A 26096-nucleotide genomic window follows, 5' to 3' on the forward strand; every position below is an offset into this window, starting at 1 on the left:
TTGGAAAGCTCAGAGTAATAAATATAGATAGATATATCTATCTATATTTATTAATATAATATATAAATATAGATAGATATATCTATCTATATTTATTACTCTGATATTTATTTGCTAACTGAAAATGACATATATGTCATTTTCATTAAGCAAATTCTATCAAACTATCAAATTTGACAAGCAGCGTGCGAAAATGAAAACTTATCAGTGATACGATATTTCACTTAATTTGCGAGTTTTTCCACAAAGAACGCACTTTTTTGTCCCATAGTGAATCAACGTTTCATATTAACTCGAAATATATTGAAATAAATACCTAAATATATCAGAAATTCAGAAAACAAACTTCAAGTGCGCCAAACGACGTGAAATAACCAATGACACTAGGAGAGCAAAAGTTGTCAAATCTTGGATTTCAGAAGGTAGATACAGATAATAATGAATATTCTTCTCATTGTGAATTCGATAATTAGGAGAAATATCGGATTCCAAATATTCAAATTCGCATATTCAATCACTCAAATAAATATTTTTCATTCAATATAATATACATTCATACAGATTTAGTAAAATTGTGGACTTGAAAATATCATCACAATCCGACAACATTATCTAACCATGTTGGGGACACTTAAATATTGCGTATACTTCCTCTATCTATGTATTTCCGTGTATTATAGTCTACACTCACCACAAAAAATAACAGATGAAGAGAACTGAAATTAGAAAAAAAATTTTTTTCATTATAAAAGTTATAACTATTCAAAGAGAAAACTATAATTCATAATTATACTCAATTTTACCAGAGCATTCACACATTAAGCCCATACTATGTGAATTTGGAGAAGTATTTCTTCAGAACGTCATCGTACCAATGGGAAAACACAAATTAATTTGATCACGAGTTCTTGATTGACTCCAATTGGATGAACTTACTGTGAACTAATTGTAGAATTGTAAGTTGAAGCAGATAACAATTCTGCATACAGCTAGGGATTCACGGTTCAACTTGATATTCAAGCTACTTGGCTTGAGCTTGACTTAAAATCAACTCAAGTTCAAGACAAATAGTAGTTTCTCAATGTCAAGTTGAGAATGTATTCATTAAGTACTTGACTTGAGTTGACTTCAAGTCAAGCTCAAGCTAAGTTTCTTGAAGCCAAGCCGTGATTCCCTAGTTACAGCCTTCTTCTTATCCAGACTTTTATACTATGTAGAATATAATCGGCAATAACAAAAGTGACTTTCTCTTCGATATTGTACTAAATTGATAATTTCCGAGACACCATTCATCGATTTGTACTATTTTATTACCATTTTATTCAATTCTTGAGATTTTTCAAATTGAGTCAAATATAATTCAATTGAAATCGTCCCACTTTCACAATTTTTTCAGAGCTATTCGTTTCAAGTCGTCTTGTAAATCATTCCAGTTTCCATCTGCTCCGAAGCAATGAAAATAAATTTCATATCCGAGCCAACATCTTCCAGAATCTTTATTGGAAAACATCAATTCTTCCAAAGGTAATTCATTCAAATGAGGCGATCGGAAAATAATTACTTATAATTGGCCCAATTACTGTCCGGCCCTACTAATGATCGAGAGTCTCATCTGAACGACCGACAGTACGTTTTTATGGTTTTTCACTCTATTAGACACATCCCTACACGGAGTAGATTCATTTGAATTGCAGATGGAAAGGTTGATGGTTGGTAGTTCGGTTTGTATGGACATAAACAGACTGTGTAGGTGACAAAGCCTTGAATTTTCAATATTGGAGTGGTGCAACTGGTTTTTCGTCCCAAGCGAATTATTTTGCTCTCGAGTCAGCTGAAAGTAAAAGAATACTTTTCAACATTTTTGATGATTTTTTTTTTGTGAAAATTTTCATTTTATGTCTTCTTTATTTTCTTCATTTGTCTATTTGTCTTCATCCGGAAATAGCCTCAACTGAAATTCTTATAAAATTTAGTACTTGTGGGAGTAGTTTATGCTTCTGTATAAAGTTCTGCCCTTCCAGATAGGTATATGGGTTTTTTTTTGTTGTATGCAGATATGAAATTTCCAGAATCCGAATATACGTACATGCTTTCCATGCGCAGTATACTTAAATGCGTCCGTATGAAGATTTCCAAACCAAATTGTAAGCTGTTCATACACAAATCTCTGACATTAGTTGAGTTGTGTCGGATAGTTTACGAGTAAAAAAATGAACTAGTAAATATCCCAAATTATGAAAGATGCAAAAATATTGAAGCCAACAACAAAAAAATCTATTGCAAAATATTTATAGATAGAAATACATATATCTAAGAAGAATGAAATTTTGGAAATATTCCGTTGTATTGTTTTGGTCATTTCATTATTGCAGGGAAAATAATTGTAGTATGTGGAATTTCAAAATTATGGTATGCCCTAATTCATATAAGTGATTGGAGTACTTTGTACTTGCTGTTGGGGAAATTCTTCAGAAGTATATACTGACGTTTGATTTCAAACGTCGTTAAATTCATCAAAAACAACAAGATAATAATTCATAATGATTTTCTGAACCTTACTGACCATAAATGTCAATATATCAAGCAATCTCCTATTGTTCCTCTAAATTACTGTCCTTGTCTAACACCTGAAGGAATTCAAAATACGTTTTTATTTTTAGTTTTGGAAGAACCGCACTTCCAGCCTTTGTCAAGGCTGTTTGTATATTTGTATGTAAATATTCGTTTTAATTTTAGAAGAATCACATTCTCAGCCTTCAACAAGACTTTTTGTATAATATTTGTATGTGGAAATTCACATGCATGGACGGTTATATCATGCATATATTATTTCCTTCAATAAAAAATTTATCTAATTGTTTTTTTATTCTATTCTAAAAAAATAAGGACTTTTCGCAATGACAAACTCTTCAAAATGAATAATAGTGGAAACCTCATTTATATCGATGGTCTCCAGCATTTAGCATTTAGTCAATAGAACACAGGCAGTGAAATGGAACGGAGAGATGTGGGATTCACGATCAATAAAGGTTGGAGTACCTCAGGGGTCTCTTCTTGGTCCTATATTGTTCATTATATTCACGAATAATTAAATTCAGAGCAAATTAATAAGACACTCCTTTGAGTATATGACTTGATTACAATTTTACAATGACACAAAATGAATTGAAACTGGAACTGAATGAAAAATGAGGTGTTCCATAAAAAAAAGACGAAAAATCAATATTTTTGGAAAAAATATTTTTGGAAAACCGATAACCGGATTCTTGTTGACCTATTTAAAATTTTTTTAATACCTCAAACAAAGATATAGCGGAATATTGAGCACAAATCTAGATATATATGATCTGCTTTCTGTTATTTTATTATTTCGAAAAAAGAGATCGAGTCGATAGTCCTTGCAGATTTTTCTTTAGGTTTTATATATCTCGAGATGCTTTCAGTGATCATCGAATTTGAGACACCCTTTAAGCAATAAACTCAGAAACTGGCTTGACATAAAATTAATATTGATCCGCATTCAGTCTTCTAACGAGCGAAACCAGTAAAATTTCGCAAAGCTATTATCAAATCCTATAATTGAACTTGAGCATAACCCAATTCGAAATCGAAAGGCAAACGCGACGCGATAATCGTCCATTTGTAATCTATCGATAGCCGAAAATGAACTTCGTTATGTCGTTCCCAGGGTGTTTGCGGTGAGCTCTCGGAGAATCGGTAATGACTTCCCGATTATTGCAATTGTAATTGCTTTCTGTTTTTACTGGCCGGATTCGACGTAATCCTCGGAAAATGATGTTTTCACTCTCATCTCTGATGCCGGTGGCAATGGTTTTGTTTTTGGGAAAACGAGTAATTACAGGGTGGAAGCGGGATGATTGGTGTCGATCTAGAGGTTTTTATAGCCGCTGGATCAATTGGCGAAGGATGAAACTCATTGCCACCTTCTCCTATACAGGGTGTCTTCACGACATGTTTCCTCGATGAAAATTAACAGGCGTAGTTCATATAATTTTTTTCGAAATGAACTCCCTTTCAAGATTTTCAGCCTTTTAAATCGTTGACGAATTTTATATTTTTCTACGGGTACTAAAAAGAACTGAGTCATAATTTGAAGCCCAAAGTAGATATTGCTCACATTTTTTTTTCTTACTCATAACTTTATTATTAGGGGTTGAAAATAGCTACTCCTTATGCATTCCCACAATAATTGATTTTGTTGGAGAGATTTTCGAAAAATAAAATTCTTTTATGGTTTCTCATTCAATTGTGGAGAAAAAGGTCTGTTGCACAATTTTGGTGCAGTCGAAACTTTTTTCAGAATAAATCAAAACTTACAAGTGGTGCTAACCAGTTTTCATTCAATAACTCAATAACTTTCAAAGGCTGTATCTTGAAAAAAAATTATATGAACTACCCCTGCTAATTTTCATCGGAAAAAAATGTCCTTAAGTTCTTCGCATTTATTTAGAGACACCCTGTATTTTGTTTTTAACTGTGTAAGAACGTTCAATTTTCATATAAACAGGTTTACAGCACATGTCATGTGTTTTTATTTATTCATTGAATTCTTTAAAACAACCTTATAAACATGTAAATTGTATCTGGTGTCACAAATTCGTTGTCGATGCATGTAAAATAGGAACTACAAAGAAAAAAATCGAGAAAAAAAAAACAAAAATATTAAAGTATACAACATTGAGAATATGAATCTAGACCACAGCCTTCATAATTTGGGGATTAGTATTTAACAAATCTATTTGGACCTCATCGAATATTTTATTGAATACTTTTATGGAAAAAACAAGGTTTTTTTGTTGGAGTAACTTCAAATTTCATATTTGGATATAGCATTTAGTTCAATAGTAAAGAGCAATATGTCACAGATCTAGTGCACAAAGGTCCAATATCTGAGAATTCCAACGTCCAAGAAACCTCTGACGATGCTTACCGATGTGGTAAACAAAATCTCAAAATTCAAAATCAGACTGCTAAAGAGCCAGGAATTTTCCAATCGAAGCGATCAATATTATACAAAGACATCATCATCATCATATTCTTAGCACTACATAGACGATATACATATCAATAAAAATTATCTATTTAATTACTAAAAAAAATCCTTTCCCTCGATTTGAAATATCTAATGATATAATCAGTGATTTTTTTAGAATAATTTGGAATCAAAATTGAAACTCATTTACCTATGATATGGAGTTGTCCATAAAGAATTAAGATTATTCTGTTAAAATGTATTTTTTATGACACCAAATGATTACATATCAATGAATATTTTTCAACTTCTAAAAGGGTTTCTAGTTATATAAAGCGATTGAACCACAGAATTCAATATCATTCTCCTTTTCTCCACGAAGACAAACGTAGTACTTAGTTTGTTTCAATATGATCAGATACGTAAGTACCATTGACTTCCTATTTCAATAATGCATTAATGAATCTCAATTGAAATATTGAGAATTCTTTGACATATAAGTTGAACTTTGCTCAACTCTCTATTATCGTAGGTCATCGTTTCTTTAGCCTTCTTGGCATTTTCATCGGCTGCTGAGATCTCGCAAGCTTCAAGTTTTGAAACAGTCAAAGCAAGTCCAGATGCCAGTGTAGTCCACGATGTAACATATGGAGGAAATGTGGTTGGAGGTGTTTCACCAATTGTAGGCAGTTATTATATTCCCACTTTGAGATACACTAACGTTGGAGGATTGATCAATAATGGATATGGCGTTGTAAATGTGATTCCTACCAATTCAGTTCCTGTTGCAACAGGGATTCAAGGACCTAGTGTGAGAACTGTAATCGCAGGTCCTGATGGAAGCTCGATTAACAGTTTTAGTACTGGAAGTGTCGTGTCAGATGATGCATCGGTCTTAGTTGCTCCATCTGTACAAACTTCTTATAAATATGCCGACAATTTTGCTTTTTACGTAGTACCAACCGTAGTTCCTGGATCCAAATCCTATTATGCACCTGGATATTATTCTGGCTTTGTTCCACTTCCTTATGGTGGTTCATTGGTTTCTGGTCCATCTGGTACGATTGTATAAAACTGAAAGAGGAACTGGTTTCACATTGGCCGCATTATTAGGATTTTTTTTCTATTTTTGAATGAACACATTACTAGCATCCATAAAAATTATTCATTACAAACATAGTTTCATTTTGTATCTATCCCATTCGATATAGTCCACAAACTGTATCTTTATAAAAACTAACGTTGAAAGATGAAATGATTGCTGACAATCGAGTAATATATAATTTCATAAGATATGAAAAAGAGTAGCAATAATAAAACAAACTTACCATCAATTTCACGGAACTATATTGAGATAATTTCGATTCAATTAAATGATTTGGAGCTAAGAAGTTGAAAGCGCAATTCGTTTAATTTGACCATTGTTTCATCGATTTATGACATGGAGCAATGTCTGTGAAAAATATTTTCATTCTTATTCAGGAAATGTAATCCCATATGGGTATAAATTCTGCTCGATATTCGGTTCGAGAGTTATCTTGAACGAACAGAATTGATTTAGATCTATTGGGTATTTTAAAAGCTTGAGAACATTAAATAATAAAAGAGGACTGAAAAATTGTTGAAATGAATTTTTACATTATTATAATCTGGTAGATAATTCCATGGCATTTATTTCGCCTATTCAATTCGATCTGTCCAATTTTTAACTACTTTTTCCAATCAATCTAGCCATTTCCAGTGCTTCAAGAGTTGCTGGTATGTCAGCAAAACCAATGACTCAACATAGTCCCATAGAAAGTAACCAAGAGGTGTTAATTCGCACGAACGAAGGGGCCAGCTAACATTACCACTTCTGGATATAAAGGTGTCACTAAATTGATTTTGCAATAAATCAAAGATTAAGTTGCACTGCCTCGTTGAAATCAATTGTCGTCGATGTCTAGGTTATTAATTTTTGGAAACAAAAAATCAATCATCATGGCTAGATAGTGCTCGTCATTGACCATAACCTCAGCTCCTTCCTCATTTCGAAAGAAATAAGAACCGATGATGCCGCCAGAGCTCTAAACCACATAAAACAGTCAATTTTGATGGATGTTTTGATTCGTTAATGACTTGAAATGGGTTTTGCTCCATATCTGAAAAGCTCTCCATTACTTCACAAATTTTTGATAAAAATACTAACCTTTGGCCAATTTCAAATTAGCCAAATCAGCAAAAATTCGACGTAAACGATAGTCATTGGGCTTCAACTCTAGCACAAGGTGTATTTTATAGTTACAAAACCCAAGGTCCTTACGTAAAATTTTCCACTTAACATAGTCGAGGGACAAAGAACAACAAGTTGAGAACGGCGACGTATCGACATTTTACCGACTTCAACACTTTGCGCTATAGCAATATTCTCTTCGGTTGGCAAATTTATATGTTTTATTGATGATCTTAAATCGCGAAGAGTAAAATTAGTGTGAAAACGATCAATAACTACACGGATTGATTGCCCACTAGGACGATTTTGTTGATCGTGAAATGGACGAAGTGCTCTATGAACTTCGCAAACAGATTTATTTTTTTTCAAAGTGAATTTCTACAATTTGGAAGCGTTGTTCTCGCGTTAAACAATTCATGATGATTTCCCAAACCTCACTGAACAGAAATGTCAACAAAGTTTGGCATTCCCAACTTTCAGACCATAGAAAACAACCACCGTAACTTCTTATGCAGCTAAAAAACTCCCATTAGAATTATTCAGCAATGAGTCTCAGCAATCATTCAAGACTATCTCACAAAAGACATCTATGGTTATAGTGCATCCGGCCTCGACACCAAATGTTGACTGTCTTCCCTTTTTTGCATGGTAAACTCATTCCGTACCGCAATGGATCATTTTGCAGAGTCGAAACGTTCCCAACATATTTTCCAAAATTGATTGCCTCCGCGTTCTAACGGAATATGTATCTGCATTTAAAATGTCGGGAAAAGTAAATCTGCATCAGCTGGCATCTGCGGATATTGATTCCTGAACAAATCCCCCATAAATTAGGAACAGCCACCTCGCCCAGGCTTTGTTTACCGAAATGAATTTTGAAGGAATGAATTATACATCGGTACCGTCGAGTGAGACGAGATAATAAAAATATTTTCCCTTTTTTTTTTTGATGAGGTGCCATCTAGTGCTCTGTTCGTCTTTGAGGTACAGAAGCGGATGGTTGGATTATAAAATGGAGGACCTTGGGGTTTATCAATCATGCTGATGAAAGGTCGAAGAACGTGCGGAAGGGAATTTTCTTTTGTGAATTCCATTAGGTTCATGAATTTCTAACGAATAATAAAGTATTCCAGTTTGGTTGGAGTGGAAATAATGCTGAGTGGGATTCAGTCTTCCGTCTGGAAGCATTCAATTGATATTCTAAATCTAAAACAATAAGTCAATGGGATGATTTACTTCGCCATTATGTTTTTTGAAGTAGATGTCACTCGGAATTGGGATCGAATCATTAATTAATTTGAAACATATTTTAAATTTTCAGATTTTCTCAGATGTCTTGAAAATTTATGACGCCAACATCAATATGCTAAACTTTTCATAATAATCAATTTATAACCTAGTTTCAATAAATAGGTACCAATATTTCCTTGTAAAAGCGAATATATGCTATTGAAGTACAGCTTCGGTTGTTAAAAATATCGATAGCAAATTAATTCAGATCAATTTCACATTCGATCATTTTTGAGAGTTCACTCGAAACGCTCTATTCGGTAAATTCGGTTGAAAATTGCTTCAAGAAGCACAACTTTTATATGAATCAACATTTATAACTTCTTATTTCTATCATTTCAGATAGTAGATGAAAAGAGAGGATAATTTATATAAAATTTACAAAAATATTGAACAAATGAAACAATAGAGAAGGTACATTGTTGTATCAAACCGCTTCCAACTTGTATTAGTTGGCTTATAAATGAATAAATAAATTCTAGAAATAAAAAAATTGATCTTATTATTTGTCTCTATATAAAGAAATTTGGATATGTAATTTCCCAAAAGTTATGGTACTTCTATAAGATATAGCAAGAGTCGATTATATTCTGCATCCATTAAAACAAATACTTCTGACAAAAAAACAACGGTGATTCTTTGATAGCATTTGTATCTAAATTTTTCACGAAATGTATTCAAACGTACCTTCATAATTAATTATTAATCGTAACTTGTCTTTCCAATTTGATTACATTGTCAATTGAAACCAAATTTGAAAATCGATGATCATCTAGTTTTAATGCTTGTTAAGAAACATTCTCATATTGATTAGAATGTTCAGAAGAACTCTCTTTGGAAATTTATCTATTGAAGAATTAGGTGATATCATAATTGAAACACATTTAGAGAATCACTGTGATAAGTGCAGTTTTTTGTTCAAAATTTAGATTATTCAGTTCAAATGTATTTTTTATTAGATGGAGAGATAGCACATCTTCCCACTATTTCCAAAGAAGTTTCGTTCAATATAAAAAGCTGATCAAGCAAATTCACTCTTGAGATTATTCTTCACGCCGAAGAGAACTACAGTTATTTCTATAAAAATGAATAGATACGTAAGTAATATTGAATTTCTGTTTTGGCTATGCATTCACAAATGAAATTATAAGTCTCTTTTCGATATAATTGAATTTTCATAACCTTTTTATCATCGTAGGCTAGGCCATCGTTTCTCTAGCCCTCTTGGCACTTTCTTCGGCTGCTGAGATCTTGCAAGCTCCAAGTTTTGAAACTGTCAAAGTAAGTCCAGATGCCAGTGTGGTTCACGATGTAACATATGGGGGAAATGTGGTTGGAGGTGTTTCACCAATTGTAGGCAGTTATTATATTCCCACCTTAAGATACACTAACGTTGAAGGATTGATCAATAATGGATATGGAGTTGTAAATGTGATTCCTACCAATTCAGTTCCTGTTGCAACAGGGATTCAAGGACCTAGTGTAAGAACTGTAATCGCAGGTCCTGATGGAAGCTCGATAAACAGTTTTAGTACTGGAAGTGTCGTATCAGATGATGCATCGGTCTCAGTTGCTCCATCTGTTCAAACTTTTTATAAATATGCCGACAATTTAGCTGTTTCACCTTACGTAGTACCAACTGTCGTCCATGGATCCAAATCCTATTATGCACCTGGATATTACTCTGGCTTTGTTCCCCTTGCTTATGGTGGTTAAGTGGTCTCTGGTCCATCTGGTACTATTGTATAAAACTGAAAGAGGAACTATCTATATATTACATGGTTTCACGTTGACCGCAATATAAGGATTTTCTTGTTTTCCATTTTTAAATGAACACATTACTAGTATACATAAAAATTATCCATTGCAAACTTAGTTTCATTTTGTATTTATCTATTCGTATTTCTACAAACCCTACTGATTGATATAGCTTGACGATCTACTGATGAGTAAGGGCAAATTTATGATCTCATTCAATATTGCATAGCCTTTATTGTATAATTAATAGGATATTAAATTGAAGTCCTAATTCGAAAGAACCAATATCATTGAAATAATAATGAAGAATATTACATGGTTAGGAAAGCCAAGTTCATTAACTCACACAACTCCAAGCGCATCTCATACCCCAAATATATCTCGGTAACTGCAAAACCCTAGGTCTTTTGTTTTGTTGATTATCGTGTTACAGACGGACTGAATTGAAGTTGACCAAAATTTTTCTCAATCAACCAATTCATTCATTCCTGATCTTTTTCTCCTGAAAATTTAGAACAGCAGATCTTCAGGAGAAATAATAATATATCGAATCCCAGAGCTAAACTTCTGTAGCTTCTCAGTTTTGATAGAATCTAGTTGAAATTCTTGAATGGCGGTTATAAAATATACCAACAGTGAAAGTGCAAATAGATATAGCTGTACCTTGCCATACGAGAATTCAAAGTGGCACTTGTCTTCTTCAGTTTTGTGTCATTTGTATCATTTATTACATGTTGATTTTTATTTATTTCTAGGTGGAAAACAAGTTAGAAACATGAAACATCTGATTTTCATATCGTGAATGGTAACGAATTTTTATTAATATATATTAGGTACCAATATAAAATAATTATTCTGTTTATCAGTAAATAAAGAGGTAGACATATTAGTAGTAGTAGTAGTAGTACACATCTGTGTAACCATGACCAAAGTTGCCTTGAAAATTTTCACGAATTACCTCAAACTAAATTGCAGAACAAGCAATAATGAACAACATTAGATCACCAAAAACAAGCAATATTGGACAAAATTGAAGGAAAAAGAAATGATTCTAGCTAAACCAACAATATTCAAAATATTCAATGTGTTTGAAGTCATTTGATATCATATTGAAAACAATTCTAATATGTTCTTTGATTGGATCTACCAAAAATAAGAGCACTCATTAGAATTCTGACAGGCCATTAAAGTACAAAAATTATGCATATGCACAAAATCCTAATGATGTTAACAAACTGAGCTTGGAAAAAAGGAAACAATAATGCAAAATAATTAAAATACAAATTGCTGTCCATAGATTCTATATACTTTCTGACCCAAGGAAACTGAAACCTATCGAAGGGGTTTCGGACGAAGATACAGTTCAATTATTCTCCAACAGTTGTTCAGTGTAAAATAAAAAGCGAAAACAAATATTTCATCAACGAAACGAGAGAAGCCATGAATGAAGGTGACATTTTCTATGAATGAAGCAAACATATGCACATTTACCATGATGTGGCAAAAATTTAAGAGGACTAAATATGCTACCGGCAAAGGCAGTTTGCAGAATTTCACAGTTACTATTCCGAAATCCTAATTTCAGAGCAAAGCATTACTGACCAATACCGGGTTATAATGAAAACTAAACATGTTTTCCTTATGGAAACACTATAAGAAATGAAGTCCGATTGAGGTTACAGAATGAAAACCTCGTTCACAATGGAGAGACAATAGAAAAAGATTATAAGAATGCAACGACCACCAACTCAATAATACACAAATGAATTTTGGGCGATATTCCAACACTAATTTGAGTATAAGGTGAATAAAAACGAAAAAGGCGCAATTCTACTGAAATGGCTCATTCTGACTGACGAAATGGAAAACCATTTCTTCATCATTTGGTTATACACAATTACGACCAGAACCTCCGTCATCTACTCTGCATCCTTCTCAGTAGCAGCATAAGTATAGGTGTGAAGCAAAGACGTAGAAATCAGCAACTAATAAAAAAACTACATCATAAACCATATCGGCAAATAAAGCTAGAATCCTAACTACATAGGCTCCGATAAGATATCGAAAGATAAACACAATTTGCAAAAGTTTCATTGCCGAGTAAAATACAAAGAATGGTTAGCATAAAAATGATAGTCGTCGTTACCATATAAGATATAAGTCAAATATTGAAAGAGGATACTCTGAAATACTGAGAAGAAACGAGAGCTATAAACAAAAACATGATAATTAGGATCTTGACAACTCAGAAAGAAAAATACTTAGTATGCTGAATGAAAAAACCCCATCTACTTCTACATCAATAACTTAAAAATATAAATAACTTTTGAACAGGTACGGGTACATGTATCCTGTCTCACTATTCCACTCCAGTCAACCTTGCGATTTTAATCAGTATCAAAGTTGAGCATCATTGTCTAGATATAGGTATAGTTTCTAAAAATTAATGTATCAATCATAGGTTTTTAAATAAAAAGTGGAAAGGAGACAAAATGAAATCATAAAATTTTACGATAAAACCATTTATTTGCATCCATTATGTATTCATTTCATAATTTGAAACTAAACGTTTTCACCTTGCCTATACTATGGTCAAAAGAATTTTAGTTGTTCTTCACGGGGAATCCATTTTCTGCTAGCAATTCAACTTAAAACCATTCAATTTCTTTTTTAATTCGATACAATCGTACCAGATGGACCAGAGACTACTGAACCACTATAAGGAAGGGGAACAAAGCCAGAGTAATATCCAGGTGCATAATAGGATTTGGATCCAGGATCTACAGTTGGTACAACGTAAGGTGAAACAGCTAAATTGTCAGCATATTTATAAAAAGTTTGAACAGATGGAGCAACTAAGACCGATGCATCATCTGATAAAACACTTCCGGATGCAAAACTGTCAATCGAGCTTCCATCAGGACCTGCGATTACAGTTCTTACACTAGGTCCTTGAATCCCTGTTGCAACAGGAACTGAATTGGTAGGAATTACATTTACAACTCCATATCCATTATTGATCAATCCTCCAACGTTAGTGTATCTCACGGTGGGAATATAATAACTGCCTACAATTGGTGAAACACCTCCAACCACATTTCCTCCATATGTCACATCGTGAACTACACTGCCGTCTGGACTTACTTTGACTGTTTCAAAACTTGGAGCTTGCAATATCTCAGCAGCCGATGCAATTGCCATGAGGGCTAGAGAAACGATGGCCTGTGATAACACAACATAACAAAACATCAATGAGAATTATTTCATAAATGACAATAAATCCTACTTACGTATTTATTCATTATTATTGTTAATTGGTTGAATCGTTCAACTGTAATTCTATTAATTAGGATAATGAAACACCGGATTTTCTTAACTACTATAATGAATTTTGCTGTACAAGTTATATGTTTAAAAGGTAACAGCTACTAGCGTACTGGGGTTCTATGGTGCCCCAATTTCTTGGGGATGTTAATTGTCGCCTTGGATTCTGCATACCAAAGCTCCATCCAGGTCCCTGATTGGTCCACGTCCTCATTCCTTTGTTCCTACGATGTGACTTCAGGATGACCATATGTGGCTCCTGGCGCCAAGGAAGTTCCAGTTCTATTTTTAGCCCTCGCTGATACCTGCAGGGGTTGGCTTTTCGACCTAAATGCGACTTTGTGAATATTCAACTGTCCGTAAAGTTTGTGTGAAATTCACTTGACGCAACATACCGCCCCCCTTGAAAGCTCTGCCTTTCAACAACGTCCGAAACTGTAGGCAGAGTACCCTAACACTCAAAAAAAATGTCAATTTTCGACCGGTAAAACACTAAGTCCCGATACCGGTCGTTTGAATAATCCTTCAGCGGTTCTCACTGTCACTACACGCACTATACTGTCCTTACAATGGTGCGTTTCGGTGATTCCGGCTAATTCCCAATTTTGAGGAGGTGTGTTGTCCTCCTTCAATGATACCATTGTCCCTGGTTGCTGGTTCCCAAACTCGATCGTCACCTGAAGAGACTTCTTGATTCGATTTGTAGTCTCGAATCGTAGATCTTCTTGCGGTGTTGATACACGAAAATGACCTGATGTGAGGACATTCAGGACCAAAGGATCATAGGATAGAGGTTTTTAAAGGTCGAGAGTTTAAGCACTCCTCTACCTGTACAATGACTGTCTGAAACTCATCATAAAATAGCCTCTCATTACCTAAAATTTCCTTGATATAAAATTTGGTTGACCTTACTGCCGCTTCACACAGACCGCCAAAGTGCGGTGCTCGTGGTGATATAAAATGCCATTGTGTCATATGACTTGAAAAATACTCCGAACATTTAGCCTGATTTTTGTACGATTTCAGAAAATCATCTAATTTCAAGAGTTCCCGCTTTGCTCCAATAAAATTCGCCCCGTTATTCGAATATATGTTTTGAATCAAACCTCTGCTTGCAATAAATCGCCTGAAACAATTCATGAATGATTCCCTGCTCATGTTCGGAGCTAGTTCCAAATGAACTGCCTTTGTGGAAATGCAAGCAAATGAATATGAATATGAATTTACGTATTTTTTTTCTGATAGATCGCCGATTATGTAATTCGATCTTGAAGGTTTGATGCAAAAACAAGTTAGAGATTTATGTCTCTGTCTCTTTCTGACCGTAGCGTGTCCTGATAACACCCTATATTTTATTCGTATCGATGAAAGAAGAAATGGCGCTCCCAGATGCATATTCCCGCTATGCTCATTCTTGAAGTTAAGTTTTGTTAAATGCTTAACCGAATGACCGAATTCCTCAGGTTCACAAATTTGTTGAATTCGCTTTTCTAAAACAACATTAGTTGAAAAATTGCAAACCTCTTTATTCGTCCTTGAATTCCCCCCTTTTCCATTTATTTGCCCTGCTATGATCCATCCCAACCTAGTTTTTTGTAAGGTTGGTTTCCCCCTACCAAAATTGATCTGACCCGCACAGATTAAATCCCAAAATACAGAGCCACCCAATATCCCATCGATTTTATCGGGTTCTGCAAACGACTCATCTGCCAAGTTGATATTTTTTGGAATAGTAAATCGACTTGTATCGATTTTTCTTGATGGCATACTGTCAGAAATTTCTTCTATGACTAGAAATGTAGAATTAAATTTAAAATTCTTGAACCTTGAATGAATCAACGTGTTAATCGAATATCTAATCTGAGACGTTGCGTTTCCAATACCAACAACTGGTATATTCACCCGATTCCGTGACAGGTTTAGTTTTTCAGCGAATTCTCTCGTTACAAAATTCGACTGGCTTCCTGAATCGAAAAGGATCCTACCCCGATGTAGATTTCCGTCCGAACCCGCAAAGTAAATAATTGCCGTTGACAATAGAACGTCTGATCCTTGTCTGACCGTGAAATTGTGTACCGACTCTTCCTTAACGACCTTCGGAACTCTTTGACCATCTGTATTTTTAAGACCCCGAATTGAGGGATGCCTTACCGTCACACATGAATAATTGTGAGAGGTACCCCCTGAAGTTTCCATTGCCGGAATATCTTCACTTTGTTGTGATTCTTGTGGTTGAGTAATTGCATGCAACAATGTGTTGTGCTTATTTCCGCAGTGCCTGCAACCGCCGCGTTTGCAGTCTTGCGCCCTATGTCCCTGTTGAAGACAGTTCCAACAAGAATTTGACCGTCTTACTTCATTTCTCCTATCACTGATTGATAATCCCAAGAATTTTTTACAAATAAATAGAGAATGGTTTTCCTTACATATTGTACATGACTTGAAAAATGGCATGAAGGCCTTCGAAGTTCTTTCAAACCCTGGTTTATCGCTTTGTACCCCTGTTCTATTTGACTCTATTGTTTCAAGAAGAACGCACCTTTCCTCTAAAAATTGTAAAAACTCTTCCATGCTCGCGAATTTATTTACTTTACCCGATTTTTGCCATTCCCTTCTTGTGACAGGATCTAGTTTTGCCTCGAGAGTAAAAATCAGTAAAGTATCCCAATAATCTACCGGTTGACCCAATGACCTAAGAGCCCTTAAATCCCTTCTGATTTCGTCTAAAAATTTCCTGATTTGACCATATGATTCCTTCATTATGGGCGGAAATTTATGGAGAGATTCTATGTGATTTAACGCTATCATCTTTTTATTCTCAAATCTGGTCTTAAGCAATGACCAGGCCGCATTATAGTTTTCAGACGAAACTTCTAACGACCGAATGACTTCCGCCGCATCGCCTTTAAGAGCATTCTTTAGATAATAGAATTTTTGGATTTCTGTTAAACCCTTGTTTGAATGAATTAACGCATTAAAACTATCATAGAACTCTAACCAGTTTTTGTAAGAACCTTGAAACTCTGGAATTTGCATTGTGGGCAATTTGACATTTCTTTCCGCAATTGAATTATCACTTGAGCAAAGTGAACCCTTCATGAATTGCGAGATCTTTGTATCCGCGAGAGCAATTGATTCAAAATACGCATCCTGAAACTCGATTCTTTCTTGTTCCTGCAAGTCAGGATGATTGATGTCGAGTTCTTCAATTTGTATTTGCAAATTTTCGAACTCGTTCCATAACTCTTTGCATTTTTCTAACCGTGCCGGGATTTGGCCTGCCTTTTCTGACTCGATAGTCTTCAAAAAGGATTCAAATCGAGTTAATTGAGCTTTAACTACACCTCTGCGTTTAATTAAAACATTCAATTCCGACATTATGTGAGAAATAATGAGAGTCTAATTTATTTAATAATTTCAACCAGTCAATGCACTGATAAATCGTACCAAAGTGAATGAGGAAGGAAAGGAAAATGTACTCACAATCCGTCCCTTTTCTGTACCTTGAATGATTATAGCTAGCTACCAATCTGCTGCTGGGTAACCAGTAATCCTATGTGTCCGTTTGTATTGTCCCCCAGGTGGAACTCCTACAATTGCCTTGAAATCGCTGTTGCTCGAATTGTAAGTTTTTTGTTGCTGTGTCGCCCCCAAGTGGACTCCAAAAAAACTTCCCTGATTATGCTTCATATGTTTATTGGTTGAATCGATCAACTATAATTCTATCAAATTGGGATAATGAACCACCGGATTTCTTAACTAATATAATGAATTTGTCTGTACAAGTTATATGTTTGCAAGTTAACAGCTACAAGCGTACTGGGGTTCTATGGTGCCCCAATTTCTTGGGGATGTTAATTGTCGCCTTGGATTCTGCATACCAAAGCTCCATCCAGGTCCCTGATTGGTCCACGTCCTCATTCCTTTGTTCCTACGATGTGACTTCAGGATGACCATATGTGGCTCCTGGCGCCAAGGAAGTTCCAGTTCTATTTTTAGCCCTCGCTGATACCTGCAGGGGTTGGCTTTTCGACCTAAATGCGACTTTGTGAATATTCAACTGTCCGTAAAGTTTGTGTGAAATTCACTTGACGCAACAATTATGTTAGGTTTCTCTCCGTAGTTCACAATGGGACTTGTGGTCAATTGGGTTCTTCAGCCTTTTTATATATAATGAAACTTTTTTGAGAAGTATGGGAAGTGATATGTTATCGTTGTGGTCATAAAAAATACATTTCAATTGAATAATCTTAATGCTCAATGAAAAACTCTAGTTATCTTCAAGTTCTTCTAAATGAGTTACAATCTTAAAACATGTTCATAATCCAAATGAAAATAAGGAATAATCAAGTTTGATATCGATAATGATTGGATGGATAGGGATCCAATACATAAATGTCATCAACTTGTAGGTATAATTTTTCAAGTGCACTCCTTTCATATAAATCATAACCATTAATTCTAATGGATAATATTCATTCATCATTGAAATTTTACTAATTTGAAGAAAGCGATGAATAAGCTTTGCTTTCTTGTGTTGAATAATATGTTTTCCATGGATGATTTATTTGAAATATGATTATTTATAATGTGAAAAACTATGCTACTTACCTTATAGAAAAATTGGCGAAAAAGATTTGTTTCCACATTTGAGTACAGGGAATACACAAAATTCTGAGCGTATGTATGTATGTCTCACAAGGGCCTAAAGATACCAAGAGTTACGAAAACTTGGTTATTCGATAATTTCTTTCAAATCATCCTGAAATTCAGCATTTTGTTGTTGTTGTTAAGATGAATCCGTTGAATTGTAAAATCAAATGAGAAATTTCATTAGCATCAAAGAAATAAATATCTTTGAACAATTCGTTGAAATATTATATTGATATAACTAAGTGACAGTACCTCCATCATTCAATAATACGACTATGATATCGTGTAATCATCGAAGTATATTGTGCGTATATTTCATCGTCATAAGAATGAAAGTATGGATGTAAAAGGTTCCATAATATTTTAAACGTTTTGAATATATATATCGCGTGACCTTGAGGTCCGTTAGAACAATGTTTTATAGATTTCTATGAAATTGCATAAGAAATAGATTCCAGGAAAACCAATAACATTAGCGTTGTCATCATTTCGTCTATTTTCAACAAAAACACTTCAAAAAGCTGTGAGGTGAAGTGATTATTTTTCCTTATATCGAAACCCTAAATTTCCCTGACACTACATGGCTTCAGATTCGGCAATAGTTAATTATTTATTCACATAGAACATTTTTGAAAATGAATTTTCATTAAACTCATTCGATTGATAACTTCCAGGTAAATACAAAATTCTACCAAAAACCTTTTGGAAAGAATTAGTTATGATTGTGGTAGGAAAATGTTCATGTCATCATGATATTTTGGGAATTATAGACAAAAACTTCACTCATCAGAAAAAAACTCGGCTACCTAAAATTTTACTGAAGTACATTGTCCAAGAACTTTCGTAATTTTTTTAGCGAGTTCAATTGTTTCTACGCAAAATTGAATTCTTTGGTATACAAACAAACTCCAGGAATCTTTTCCAAAAGTATTGAAAGCTTATTTATACAGGGTGAAAAAAAAACATGTATTTGTAAAATAAATCACAACAAATAAATGCGGAAAATGAAAATCCCCCTATATATGGAAGAATGAAATTCGTATGAGACGATCTATGGCCTGAACATTAAAACCATACCTGAACCGAATTTGATTGAAACTGGATAAGAATTGTTGAAGTCAAGGCTGTTGCTAGAATTTGAGGACACACAAACCCATGGACCAACATGCAACAAAATTCATTTTAATATGCATTTTGAGAACGGAAATTTTGAATTTGGTGACCAAATATTTTGATTACAATCCTGTATCTCCGGTAGAATTGAGAGGAATCTAGAATGAAGGGTTGAGAGGGAATCAAGTTCTACTCTTAATTATTCTTATCATAGAAGCTGATTCTATCTGAACTCTTTTTCTGTACTTTTCTGAAATTGGTCTCAAATGATTAGATCCAATTTAACGATGGAAAGTTCGTGGTCAAATCAATTCTGTTCATACATCTTCAAACATATCATCTCTTGAATGTAAAAAACTGGAAAATTTATAATTTCAGGGTAGGCTGTGCCTTGAATGCTTTAGGGACAGAATACACAGTTTTGATTTTTAAACAAATTTGAAATATACTATTCCCAATAATTCCAAAACTGCAGGGCAGACAGAGACAGACAAGAAAATCTTTTCGAGCATGTATTTGCGGTGAAAAAAATTTTGTGTGATATTTCCATTGGCCCAAAATACAAAATCATATATCTAGATGAAAAAGTTGAAAGATGCTTGAGACATCTGAAGAATATAAGAAACATTTCTTCAACAATAATTTCTTTGAATAAAAGTGGAATGAAATCATAGTGAATAAATAAAAATGTTGACGATGTCTTACTGTTTGTCATCCAGATCTTTGATTTTGTGTTCTGTTATGTCAATGTTCATATTACCTCAAATGCGTAGATAACCAAAACCATTCAACGAAAAATTTCTTTGAATTTTCAACTGATTGTAACTATGAATTTGAGAGCGCTCAGAAGCTTCTGACGGCTGACGTGATTTTCTCGTATTCTTTATGCTCGAATTGAAATTAAGATCATTCGAAGATTCATCATTTATGCATTTATGTTTTTATCATCTTAATATTAATTTTATTTCGATAATTTAAAGATGAATAAAGAGTTAAATTTTTACGATTGTATTCCTATTATTCGGTTGAATGAATATAAATACTGCAAGATTCTTATGGAAGGCAGCAGTGAATCGAAGAAGCGGATAGTACCTACATCAAAAATGAATTCTTTCGTGAGTACCTTGTAGTTGTATTCCATAGAAATCAACGGTTACTTCAATAAAATTATATTGAAATGCTTTAGGTTGTTTTTCTCGAAAACTGAGGATTTCAGAGCTTTCGATGAAGAGCAACATCCATAATAGGTTGAAATTTCCAAATAGCTGAATTATTATCATTATTCGAAGATTGCATCTTTCATAACAAAGATTTAAGACAAAAATACTCAATAGGAAAAATTTCTTTAGCGTCGATTAAGAGTAGACTATACCAGTTTTAATTATACTTTGGAGATTACATCGCGATCGTGTAAACCGGATTTTAATTGATGCAAGTGAACCAGTTAAAAGTGAGAGTTATCGGATATTAATCATTGGATAATTTGATTGTTTTTTTGAGTACTGGTTCACTGAATAGGTTATTTTGTCTTAATGCCTGTAATTTTGAATTTCGAGCTGGAAATGGTCTCCAGCCATTAGGTTCACCTCATTCATCATGGATTCGTGATCAAATTCAAGAATTTTCACTAGTTCCGCGAATCGAAACGAGCTAGAGACTTTCAATAATGAAAATAAAGGTTCCTTTAATGCGGCTATTAGGATATTTTGTTCTTCTTTCATTTACAAATCTCCAGATTCAATAGAAATGAAAATTTGGATTTAAAGGAAATCTCCAGCTTCGTGGAATGTTTAATTAGAATGCCCAACAAGCACCTCAAAAAATTAAATTCGAATATTGGAAAAATAATCAATATTTCAGTGACCACAGGTCCAAGCGACGAATATACAGGATGATCTATAAGCTCTATGACGAATTTTGATAGATGATACTTGTGCTCAATTTGAATATTTTATCTTCTATGAACATTACTGAATTTACCAACTCTCAACTTGTATATCTAACTCACAAATATTGCAATGGGCTAGTTTAGTGATGTTGATAATACTATATTTGACACGATAGAATTAAAATATAGAGCAAAACTGATAAATCCGTGAAAAAAATTTGAAAATCTATCAATAAATGACTGAGAAATAGATTATTTAAATTTAGGTATTGTAGCACGGAACGTCTTTGGTCTCCGACTCGTCTGTGACGTCACGCCACTTGCCTGTGATCGATACACCATAAATTACGTTTAAATACTTAGCCGCGCCAAGGCTCTCGCGCCGTTTGTAGTTGTACAGTGTAGTTTTAACTCGAGTTTTGTTTTTATGTCACCATAATGGAAGAAGGCTTCGTGAAAGGACAAAGTTATTTTTACTCAATAACTTATTTCAAACCAACTTACACCTTAGTATTTTTATTATCAGAAATAGACAGCTAGTACTGATAGGTACTCACATCAAAATGATCTTCACACATATATGAAGTAGTTTTAGGACCAATTAAGTCACGCCTCATTAATTTGCACCACTTCTTCCTTTGATTCATGTCATTTGGTACATGAAAAAACAATTTATTGGAGTTTTTAATTGTCGTGCTTGCACACATAGGCACAATACAATATTTGTAGGATTTTTTTTTATTTCAGTCATCGTGTAACGAACAAAACACGACACGAACGGCACAAGTGATTGTACACCAATGAATTCGTAAGCGCTCTGCGAATACCAGTCGCCTCGTGTAAGTGGTGTGACGTCACACACTAGACTATGAAATGATTCTTCCAAGCGCAACTTCAAAGTCCCATAACTTTTTCATTTCTAGAGATATTTCAATGATTCTTCCACATTTTTGTTTCATTTCACTTAAATTTTTAGAATTAATCCTTAACAAAAAATGAAAACTAGTCCATTAAGGAACTTTGAACGAACTGAATTCTCTGGTAAAATTCCACAGAGAAAACAATTATAATACCTAGTCATAGATGTCCTTTCTTCTTCTTCTCTTGTACCACATATACAAATCCACATCGAAGAACAAGAAAGAAATCTATGACTACCTGTTGTACTTGTTTTCTCTGTGAATTTTTACTAGAGGTGGTGTCAGGTAGATATACAAGTTGTGTATAATAATTTTTTTGAACTATAAGGCACTAATGAGGAAAAATTGTATAATTAAATGCAACAATTCTGAAAGGTACGTCTGTTTTTGTGTTAATTTAGTTATTCAATTTGTTAACCGTTTAGAATTGAAATTGTATTCCAAGACAAAAATAAACCAAATATATCGGGAAGATATATTATTGTGAATGGAAAGGACACAATGTTGTCAATTTTGTAATATTTCCACCTTTCAATTGATTGAATGTCATCAAATCTATCGGGTTTTTATATTTTCGAAATACCAAGTTAAAAATTTTAAATCATACTGAACATCTGCAGGTAATCACCTTCTTCGCTTTGTTCGCCCTGTGTTCATCAACTGATGTCTCACAAGGCCAGAGTTCATCTAACAAGCAAGGTCAAGATGGTCGCAGTGCAAACTTACTTCACTCTTTCGGATCTACATTAACAAAAATGGCGACCATGAACGATCCACTCCTACGTTCTGTCAACTACTACCCTGACACAGCTGTTGTAACTGGCGGTCTTCATGTTCCTGCTACCAGAACTATCAATGTTCGCTCAGATGGAGGCATCATCCACAGTTATACATCTGGAGGTGTTAGTTCTCTGATTGCTCCAACTGTCCATACTGCTTATAGTCCAGCTGTCAATCATGTTGTCCGTAGTTATATGCCTCCTACATATAAGTCAGTAATTTATTCTCCAGAAATAGTGGTGCCTGAAGTGGTGGTACCTGAGGTCGTCTTCGCTTGAATATTTTCTGAATTTTTCATTTTTGTTAGTTCAGTACAGGGTTTGTCATTTGGAATGTTTAGGTGAGGAATAAATTGTAGCATCTGATCTTCAAATATCAAATAGTGAAGAACGGAGATTTAATATCATTGAAATAGTCCTCTCTTAAACATTGTACCTTGATTACCCAAGAAAAATGTTATTACCAAACACTGGTATTCTACACCATAAATGGAATTCTGAACTGATATTGTGTTTTTTTTTTTCAAAAGAATGATATAGTCCATATTTCGAACCAATTGGTAGACCCAGGAGTTGGATCTATGGGGGTGATAGTAATATTTAGGAATTGTCAAGTAGGTTTATGGAGTATAGACAGGTACCAGAATAAACATGAACTTTGATTGATGAAGTTGTTTCATTCATAGAAGTTGCCAGAAACGTAACTCATTCATTATTATTATCATTATTATTAATCTTATTCCAAATATATAACATAATCATGAATTCTACGATAAGAAAAATGAAAATGAAATGAAAAATAGTGAAAACCTCATACAAATCGATGGGCTCCAGCGTAAAATTAGTAGATGATAGTGTCATCTGCAAACTGTGCTATCTTGCATCTAGGTATTCATTTTTGGTATGCCTGCCATGTATAAGTTGAACAGCAGCGGTCCTATCTCCGATCCTTGGGGAGCTCCGTCTTCAATTTTCCTAATCTTCGACCTGGTGTTATCAATATTCACTAAAAATTTTCTATTTGCCAGCTATGATTTTATTAACCTCGTAAGTTTGGTTGAAAATGTCATCAACTTCGTTTTGTATATCAGAGATTGATGCCACATTTTATCATCGTCGCTATCAACTATCACATTAGAACACGGAAAGTATTAACTAGTGAGTTAGAGATTGATCCAAAGTGAATACAATAGAAAATCAGGCGATAGTATAGAAAAAGAAAGCAAAATACCTAGGAGCAATCCTAGATAAAAGATTGAGTTTTAACAAACAGCTAAAAGAAAACATTAAAAAGGCAAGGCAATTGAATAGGAGACTTTACCCGCTACTTAAATCAAAAAGTAAACTTATTTTAAAAAACTATATAGTGCAAATACCAAGCATTACGTATGCAGGATTAACTTGGTATAATACGAAGGACAATAAGAGAGATCAGTAGTAAAGTACACTGAATACAGTAATCAGAACAGTGGTTGGCACCTCATGGTATATGAGCAACCAAAAATCAGAAAAGAATTGAAATTTGAAACTATTGTGGAAATAGTTAACAAACGAATAAAGAAGAAAATAGAGACTCAAGAAGAGCATGATAATAAGTAATTGAGAATGATAATACAAATCCCAATAAGAAAGACACAAAAGGAAATACCTCTTTCAGAGAACGAAGTAGAAAAAAAGTTATATGAGAATGGGAAAAAGTTTTCCAAAAAAACAACAGTTGAAAATTAGACAAATTAGAGTAGAGGCGTAGGAAAATAAATTTCCGTCTTTAAACAAAAAAGACCTTACGCGATATACATATCAAAACTGCAAATATTTTATAATGTAATAAATCGTATTTCTGGTTGTTTTTGATTTGATATTCATTTGCTATACTCTTATTTTTTCACAATAAGAATTTGAATGAATCATCTTTCAATGGACAAGTAGAATCTCAAAATTTCATGACTTCTGCTTGAACTTTCTATAATTCTGATAAAACTATCAACACGAAATTTAAAATATAAAGCAGGACACAGTGATAATAGTGAAATTTTGCCCATGGAGCATGAAATCGTTATTTCATACATTTACACCCAGAATTTCAACTGCGTTTGTTCTGTGGTCAGAAAATATTCTTCTTCAATTGCTATTGTTCTGATCACGTGATCAATGTGATTCGAAATCAGTCATGCAAACCCTTTCGTTTGAGACCATTTCATGCAATAAATAAAAACTACAGACATAGTGATGAAATGATGAAGCGATCAGTTCTGAAAAGACTCAGTTGCTGAGGCTAGACAGTTATCTTTTATAAGAAGGTATTCCTATAAAATGCAGCATGATGGAAATTATGGGTCATTACCAGATGCGATTTTATCAATTTCCCAGCTCAACATCGAATGTGAGGTATAAAGCAGGCAGATTGCATTCTTCCAACATTCTTTCGAAATTTTTCACAAATTATTCCCCACAAACTTAATGATTAAATCGCACCTGTAGGCTTCAAAATCGATCTCACCCCACAATATTAAAATGCCGATGAGTTTCCAAAGTCGAGGTGTGAGAACGCCCATTTTAATCTGATATAATAGTCCGATAACTTCCTCTAAATGCCGCCTCATTTCGTCGAATAAACAGGTGGAGATTTACCGAAAATCGATAGCATCAGACACGTTTTATATTGAATCATTAAGTTAACGCTTTTTGGACTAACTGAAGTCATTAGGATCAATATGCTAATTCCGGCCATAAACTAACAGCCATAATTATGCGGACGATGGTATCGGGATGTTGGAAAGTGAATTTTACTCCTGGGTGAAAATTTTTACTTCGATTTCAGTTCATTATGTTGAATAATGAACTTCAGGAATCGTTGAGAAAAAAATTGTTTTCATCTTCTTGAGAGATTTTCAGCTTGAAGTTTAAGTTTGGGGTAAATAAGAATTTCAAAAAAATAGTGTAGAAATATCCTCCGTCTCTTAATCAATTCGAAACTATGAGTTCTCAATGAGCTGAATCCTACTATACAACTTTCAAAATTATGTCTTATAACGAAATAAAATTTCCGGCTTAGAAATAAAATATCATTTTAAACCTTCATGCAAAATTACATGTTGATCGCGTCACCCAGCCAGGATAAAATTCGAAAAGAATATCGAAAACAAATTACCCAAAATTTCTTCGA

The 26096-nt window shown here is 33.9% G+C and overlaps 3 protein-coding genes across 10 annotated transcripts in view; 2 read left to right on the forward strand and 1 right to left on the reverse strand.

Annotated features, from left to right (window-relative positions):
• Positions 1 to 26096, forward strand: part of LOC123680079 (protein madd-4) — a 583820-nt gene that overhangs the window by 267959 nt on the left and 289765 nt on the right. The gene's annotated exons all lie outside the window — the stretch shown is intronic.
• On the reverse strand, positions 12839 to 13560 carry LOC123680156. The gene is made up of 2 exons (XM_045617924.1): positions 13544 to 13560; positions 12839 to 13475 (listed from the first exon to the last, which is right to left on the reverse strand). The coding sequence occupies exons 1-2, from the start codon at positions 13553 to 13555 to the stop codon at positions 12924 to 12926; spliced, it is 564 nt and encodes a 187-aa protein (XP_045473880.1). The 5' UTR covers positions 13556 to 13560; the 3' UTR covers positions 12839 to 12923.
• Positions 20323 to 23322, forward strand: LOC123680145. Its single transcript, XM_045617913.1, has 2 exons — positions 20323 to 20458; positions 22772 to 23322. Exons 1-2 carry the CDS (start codon positions 20324 to 20326, stop codon positions 23207 to 23209), a joined length of 573 nt encoding a protein of 190 aa, XP_045473869.1. The 5' UTR covers position 20323; the 3' UTR covers positions 23210 to 23322.

Source organism: Harmonia axyridis, chromosome 1 (assembly GCF_914767665.1).
Source record: "Harmonia axyridis chromosome 1, icHarAxyr1.1, whole genome shotgun sequence".
In the NCBI taxonomy this organism is placed as follows: domain Eukaryota; kingdom Metazoa; phylum Arthropoda; class Insecta; order Coleoptera; family Coccinellidae; genus Harmonia; species Harmonia axyridis.